This window comes from Babylonia areolata, chromosome 18, assembly GCF_041734735.1.
Source record: "Babylonia areolata isolate BAREFJ2019XMU chromosome 18, ASM4173473v1, whole genome shotgun sequence".
In the NCBI taxonomy this organism is placed as follows: domain Eukaryota; kingdom Metazoa; phylum Mollusca; class Gastropoda; order Neogastropoda; family Buccinidae; genus Babylonia; species Babylonia areolata.
The window spans coordinates 53,461,925-53,469,656 of record NC_134893.1 but is presented as its reverse complement, the minus strand read 5'-3'; the positions used below and the strand labels follow the sequence as shown (position 1 = coordinate 53,469,656).

The 7,732-nt window shown below is 47.1% G+C and overlaps 1 protein-coding gene across 1 annotated transcript in view; it reads right to left on the bottom strand.

The window, feature by feature from the left end:
• Positions 1-585: 585 nt before the first annotated feature.
• LOC143292277 (metabotropic glutamate receptor 6-like) overlaps positions 586-7,732 on the bottom strand; it is a 22,345-nt gene continuing 15,198 nt past the window's right edge. The window contains exons 7-11 of the mRNA XM_076602463.1: positions 7,012-7,095; positions 6,358-6,540; positions 4,930-5,691; positions 4,588-4,887; positions 586-1,224 (exon numbers count right to left, since the gene is read on the bottom strand). Of these exons, the coding sequence (XP_076458578.1) occupies positions 586-1,224; positions 4,588-4,887; positions 4,930-5,691; positions 6,358-6,540; positions 7,012-7,095 (1,968 nt within the window). The remainder of the gene's footprint in view (positions 1,225-4,587; positions 4,888-4,929; positions 5,692-6,357; positions 6,541-7,011; positions 7,096-7,732) is intronic.

The window sequence follows — 7,732 nt, the reverse complement described above, 5'->3', positions numbered from 1 at the left end:
GATTCACTGATTTTGATATGTTCAGGAGAAACACCAATATAATCAAACCCATGGCAATGTCAAGGGTGCTAACAGTATTAAAAGTGTTTCCAAACTTGATAATGGGCACATTTAATTCTGCGAACATTTACAGGATCATAGTTTTGGAGAGATAAAAAAAAATCTTGCTACTCGATGGTTTCTGTCCCATTTGTCTTTCAAGCAAACACTATATTCACGTGTCCATTACTTGAACATCTCGGGACACTTTTCATGTTTTACTTATACATTTGTGTTGTAGTCTATTTGATTTGACACGTCTGATGATAAACGTGCCTCCTGTTAAGAAGAGAAGTTTGCAGTTAATGTCAATAAAATATCAAAATGTCAAAGTGTCTCTCTTTCTAGTTTCTTGGGCTGTGTGTCTGCGTGTTCGTGTTTGTGGGTGGCGGTATGTGTGGCAATGTGTGGATGTTCCTCTTTCCCCTCTCCGTGTGTGTGTCTGTGGTTGGGTGAGGTGGGGCGGGGGTGGGAGGTGGAAGGGTGTTTCGGAGCGGGGGGGAGGGTGTGGGGGGTACGTGTGTGTTTGAAAAGATGCTCTGATGTTCACATATCTGACGACGCACATGTTGCGGGGCGAACTTTCAGGATCCTCGGTCTGGGGTTGCTCCCAACGATGGCACAGTGTGGCTGGCCAGTGGACGCATCATCCCCGCGTTCCCCCACTGCCGCACCTCCAGCCGGCACATGGCTGGCGCCGGGATTTGAGGTGCTGGAGGAGGAAGTGGACAGGGTGAAGACAGACCTGGTCTGGGAAGGGAAAGTGGAGGAGTGGATGGCTCTGGACGCTCTATCCTCCAGGTAAAGGACAGCGTAGATCTTGGGCAGGAAGAGAAAGACGAGGGCCACAGAATGGTTCAGCGCCAGGACCAGGGCCAGCGTGAGCATCTTGAGCATCTCCCGGCTGGACACCAGGTAGGCGGGCATGAAGCAGACCAGGATGACCATGGTGGTGCTGACGCACATGGAGATGAAGCGGCTCTCGTTGAAGTTGTCGGGCAGATGCCTGGTCTTGAAGGCCAGCAGCGTGCAGGAGGCCACCAGCAGCAGGTTGTAGGCCAGGGAGCAGGCCAGACCGGACAGGGGCAAGTCGCAGGTCAGCTCCACGAGCTGCTCGTGCACGCTGTGCTGGGTCCGTTTGTGCCAGGTGGAGAAGACCAGCATCACCACGCCGCACATCACCACCTGCACAGTCCCACCACCACCACCAACACCACCACAGCTCTCTTCATCATCTTCTTCTTCTTCTCATCGGTTCATTGTCTGCTCATAACAGGGTGACTGATAGTCACGTAACTAATGTACTGAGACAGTGCTGGAGCAAGTACATGTAATATTACACACACACACACACACACACACACACACACACACACACACACACATTTTTTCCCCCTTCTTTTTTTTTTGTACTCCAAGCGTTTAATCATAACTTATAAATAATAGATTTCTACATGTCGTGGACAACAGTTCCACATTGAATCGTCCATGACGATTAGATGGCCAGTGATGATGATCAGTATGACAATAATCACGACCACTGCTGCTACTATCGCCCCCCACCACCCACCCCACCACCTCTGTTGAAGTCTTTGTGTAGTGTATGTGTGTTTGTGAGTAGGTGCTAACTGTGTGTGCGATTGTGCGCACGCGCACGCGCGTATGTGTATCTGTATGTGTTCTCTGTGCTTCTGTGTGCGTGTGCGTGTGTGTGTGTGTAGAGCGTATTGTTTGTTTTTTGTTGTTGTGATTGTTCATATCTGCGATCTGTGGTATTGTCTTGTATATATGTGTATATATATATATATTTGCTTTCTGGCTGATGTGTCCTTTTTTCTTTTTTTTTTACCTGACCTTGTCTTTGTGTGTCGCTGTGCCGTTGCATGCTATCGTGCACTATTCTGTGTGTATTGTTTCGTGTGATGCCCAAAGTCCATTATATCAGGGGGGAGTTTGCATCCCATATGAGTATTTTATCATTGTTATTACTATCACCATCGCTGGTTGTGTCGTTAAATGTACTGCCAGCACATGCGCTGCTGCTAAGTCCTCCGATTACCATTGCTGCTACTGTTATTACCACTATTGCTACTGTTGTTGCTACGCATCTATGCGTGCGTTTTTGCATAAATGTCTCTCACAGTGAATCTTCATCACCACCACCAATACGTAGTTTAACACACTCAGTACGGCCAGTCCTCTCTTCTCCTCTACACAGACCCATCGGATGTCCAGTGGGTGTGTGAATGACCCAACCTTTAGTTTCCGTCGTCAGAATTGTGGTATTCTTTGTCAACATTCGCCTCTTCAGTATAAGAGCCTTCCGCTTGCAATATTTTGATGATGGTAATTGGGGTGAAACGCTGTTAACGTCGTCTCTTTCGCCGTTCGTATGGAGAGAGTTAATAGAATAAGTATACATGCCGTATAACAGACAGCCATAATGACAATAACCATGCTCCTCATCAATACTATCTGGCAGACTAATCTGCTGTGTCAAGTTGCGCCACTGGAGAACATCACATTACTAGTAACACAAGGCGTTATTAAAAACAAAAACAAAAAACAACACACACACACACACACACACACACACACACACACACACACACACACACACACACACACACACACACACACCAACAAAAACCAAACCAAAACAAAACAAAACAAACAAAAAACGAGTGACCAGGTGGTCACATCAAACATACACATATTGTTCTTGCATAGTTATAGTGCCTCCAGAGAGAGAAAGAGAGAGAGAGCCTAGTTTTCTCTTTCAGACACTGTAATTGTGTGCGGGGTCATTGTGTGTGTGTTTATGTTTTTTTCTTCTTTCGTGTTGCATATTGAAAACGATGGATAATGCCACTGGGAAGATCTGTTATAAGGATATGGAAAAAAAAAGGAAATGAAAATAAAGGAGAGAGGAAAAAAAGATAACAGAAAGAAAGGAGAAAAATGATGATGGAGGAAAAAGAAGGGAAAAAAACGAAAAAAAACAAAAAAAAGAAAAAAAAGAAAAAAAGAGAGAAAGGAAAAAAAGGAAGAAGAAAAAAAAACCACGAAAATCTTCCATGGATGCTGAGACAGCCCTGCACATTTGCAGAACTTGAACGCATCCTCTGATTTCTCCTAAAAAAATAAAAATATAAAAAAAAGTAACACAAGGCGTGATCCCCATGTTTTATGCATGCGTATACATTAGCTGTTAAGTACAGCATTTTTTGTTACTTTGACCAACGAACAAAAAAAAAAATGGTTTCTGAAAATCGAACTGCCTGGTATCTTTCTGTTGTATGTTTCTCGATGTGTTCAACAACATTGCAGCCCTATGACTTAAGGCCTTGAACAAAAAACAAACATACAAACATACAAAAAATTCTACATAGCATATGTTCTTTCTTTTCTCTGTGCGTACGTAGCAGCTGACACTTTCACTCTTGGTGAGTGGCTCACTGTCTGACTGAGTGCCTGGAATGCACGAACAGAAATATCTATATTATGACAATCGGCTGCTGTCTTGGAAAGAAACTGTGGTGGGGAATCACAGCATGATGTATTATGTCGGTTGAAGATGAAGCGAGAATTACTGGGCTGGTTAATTTAAGAGATAAAGCAATAATTACTGGACTATTGGTCAGTACATTTAGAAAGACAGCAGAAACTGACCGTCTGTGTATGTGTGTGATTCCACACACACGAACACAGATGGTCGTTTCCATCACACACATTCACAGACGGCCAATTTCTGTACGGACCAACAGTCCAATGGTTATTGCTTTATTTTTTAACCGGACCGTGCTTCAACAAATCGACAAAGATTGAATGCTATCGACGGGCGCAATAGCCGAGTGGTTAAAGCGTTGGACTGTCAATCTGAGGGTCCCGGGTTCGAATCACGGTGACGGCGCCTGGTGGGTAAAGGATGGAGATTTTTACGATCTCCCAGGTCAACATATGTGCAGACCTGCTAGTGCCTGAACCCCCTTCGTGTGTATATGCAAGCAGAAGATCAAATACGCACGTTAAAGATCCTGTAATCCACGTCAGCGTTCGGTGGGTTATGGAAACAAGAACATACCCAGCATGCACACCCCCGAAAACGGAGTATGGCTGCCTACATGGCGGGGCAAAAACGGTCATACACGTAAAAGCCCACTCGTGTGCATACGAGTGAACGCAGAAGAAGAAGAAGAATGCTATCATTGCGATTGAAAACACAAAACTGATCAACGTTCATGCCTGTTTTCCAACGTGTTTCTAAAATCCCGACTTTGAATTTGCTATGCGATCACTCAGTCCTTCAAAGGATGAAATAATGCAGCTCAAGTTCACATGTTATCGTTACAATGATGTGTTTCATGTTGCATATGCAAAATGCAGTCCAATAAAAGCCTGCAGGAGCAAAAACGTTGTTCAATTGTCTTCCAAACTAAGAGCTACGAACAACTGACATGAAATACTTGTGAGTCCACGTGTTTTGAAATGATGACAATGAGAAAGGCATTTATAGTGTTGGGGCAGTCTGATTAAAAGCCTCCTTACCTGCACAGACAACAGGACGAAGGAGAAGATCAGCTGGTGGCTGGAATCCACCAGACGAGGCTGCTGAGCTGATCTTTTGCTCGCCTCGAAGATACGGAAAATTCGCAAAGTTCGCACAAACAAAGGCGCGTAGATGAGCGTGAATGACACACAGAAGAACAGGAAGTTCATCCGGCACGTGACGTCAGTGGGCGGAGCTACAAGTGTGGCCATGGTGAGGTAGCCCAGGCCTATGGCCAGCAGCATCAGAAAGGAGAGTTCCTTGGAGCTGGCCTTGATCACACGTCGGTGCCGGTGACGGAAGAAGAAGACAAAGATGACGGAACAGACAGACAGAGAAACGAGCGCGAAAGAGATCTGCACGCTTCCTGCGACACTGTCGACACGCGGCCTGTCCGGAGAAATGGGGCGGCACGTGGTGTTCTCCGTGCCGGGGTCAGGCCAGGTGAAGAGGGGGCAGGGGTCACAGCGCGTGCCGTGCAGGATCAATCGCTCGTTGACCCGACACGGCTGACAGAGCCAGCAGCACGTCACCTCCTGCACCACCCGAGCCTGGTGCGGGCCGCAGGGATAGCTGCACCGGGACTCGGGACGGCCCGCTTCCTCCGCTCCGCTTCCTCCACGGAGGGCATGGTGCCAGTTGATGTTCCTCACCAGGCTCAGTTCGTTGGTCAGGGCGTCAAACTCCGCCACCGTCACCTGATCGTAGACCGTGGACCTGGACTGCTGCTGGAGGGCAGCGCGGGGCACCACCTGCTTGATGACGTAGCGCCCCTGTCGATCGCCGTTGGAGTCCAGCTCAATCCAGCCCGTGTGGCCTTGCTGTCGCGTGGCCAGGAGCTGGTCCAGCAGCCGGGGCCCCGTCACACACTTACGGGCAGCTGACGGGTCCAGCACGCCTGAACACTCCGAGCTTCGGAGAACTCTGGACACGGCGCTGGTCAGCACGGAAACGGTGTCCAGCAGATGGCCGGAAAAGTTAAAGTCCAAGGATGGCAGGCCGCTGGCGCCTACAGTTGTGTTGGTGTCACACGTGCCGTTCGCTGCAGAGCAGTTGAAGGACTGGTCCCAGAACTCGGCAAACCACGGGTCCTCCGTGTCTGTCTGAACATGTACCACCAGAGTACAGGATCCATGCTTTGACTGAATTTGATTTTTTTTTTTTTTTTTCATTGAAAACCGCTTGTCTAATGTTTTTATACCGAACTCCCTTTAAAGTTATAGGTTGAATTCTGAAAGAAGTGTTAATCAAAGTAATACATCCTTGCCCCTCCAAATTTTGTTCCCCCTTGGATGTAAATTTTTTAAAGTTCTTTTGACATACCAACTGACAATTTACATTATTTTGTGCAAAGATGTCCATTTGCGACAGGTCAGTTTGCTCATGTCATTTATATTTTGGGGTTTTATTTGCTGATCACGACAATTCTTTTTGTTTTACCGCGCGTGTTTTTTCACCATTTCCAGTACCAGTTTCTTCTATATTTTTTTAAAATTTCTTTCTAACCCCTTCCTTTTCCTCCTATATCATACTGAGGAGACACACAAACACACACACGCACGCGCGCTAGAGATAAAGTGAGAGTGAGAGAGAGTCCATGCTTATTCACATAACATATAACCACGTCAACTGTGTCACCTACACTCAGTAGATATCCACTGGAAAGAAAAGAAAAAAAATACGGAAAAAAGGTAGATATAGCTAGAAACAGGGGGCGGGGGGGGGGGGGGGGGTAGAGGGGGGGCTTAGCCCTTGATTAAGTCACACACCAGCCGGAGGCGCTGAAAGTAGTGGAGATAGTCGGGTACAGGAGCGGTGTGAGTGGTGGTATGGAAGGTATCCAGCAAGGTGTCGCCAAGGTGCTGCATCTGGGGCAGAGCGCTGGCCCAGCCGTCACAGCCCACCCACGTGAAGGTGCCTGCTGGCACCAGCTTTCCCGCCTCCTGGATGACCTGCAGCCGGCATCATCCACTGGTTTAGGTTCAAGTCCCACAAACCTTTTTTTTTTTTTTGGCGGGCATCGAGGCAGTGATTTCATGTGTGTGTGTGTGTGTGTGCCGTGCGTGCGTGCTTTGTGTGTGTGTGTGTGTGTGTGTGTGTGTGTGTCTGTGTGTGTGTTTGTGTGTGTGTGTGTGTGTGTGTGTGTGTGTGTGTGTGTGTGTGTGTGTGTGTGTGTGTGTGTGTGTGTGTGTGTGTGTGTGTGTGTGTGTGTGTGTGTGTGTGTGCGGACGAGAGAGAGAGGGGGTAGACAGGCGCATTTCCAAATAGTTTTTGTACGAATTTATTCTTTTCTTTCTTATCTTTAGCTTCCTTATCTTTTCTTTATCTTCCTTATCTTATTTTACAAACACGCACGCACGCACATACGCACACACGCACACACACACAAGCGCGCGTGCACGCACGCACGCACACACATTCACCTTGCGTGCATTAGTGAAGGCAGTGATGATGACAACAGCACGAGCGTTTCTGTGCAGAACCAGGTTCTTAGCCACGGCCTCTGCCTGCACAGATAACAATAGTGGTGATGATTATGGTGATGATGGTGATGATGGTGGTGGTGATGATGATGCTGATGATGGTGGTGGTGATGGTGATGATGGTGATGGTGATGATGATGATGATGATGGTGATGTTGATGGTGGTGGTGATGATGGTGGTGGTGATGATGATGATGAGGCGGTGGATGATGATGCTGATGCTAATGATGATACTGATGATGATGATGATGGTGGTGATGCTGATGCTGATGGTGGTGGTGATGATGGTGGTGGTGATGATGATGATGAGGCTGGTGATGATGATGCTGATGCTAATGATGATACTGATGATGATGATGGTGATGGTGATGATGATGATGGTGGTGATGCTGATGCTGATGGTGGTGGTGATGATTATGGTAGTGATGATGCTGCTGCTGCTGATGGTGGTGGTGATGATGATGCTGATGATGGTGATGATGATGCTGATGATGGTGATGATGATGATGCTGATGATGGTGGTAATGGTGGTGGTGATGATGCTGATGCTGATGATGGTGATGATGCTGATGCTGATGATGGTGATGATGATGATGCTGATGATGGTGGTGGTGATGATCATGCTGATGATGGTGGTGATGATGATGCTGATGATGGTGAT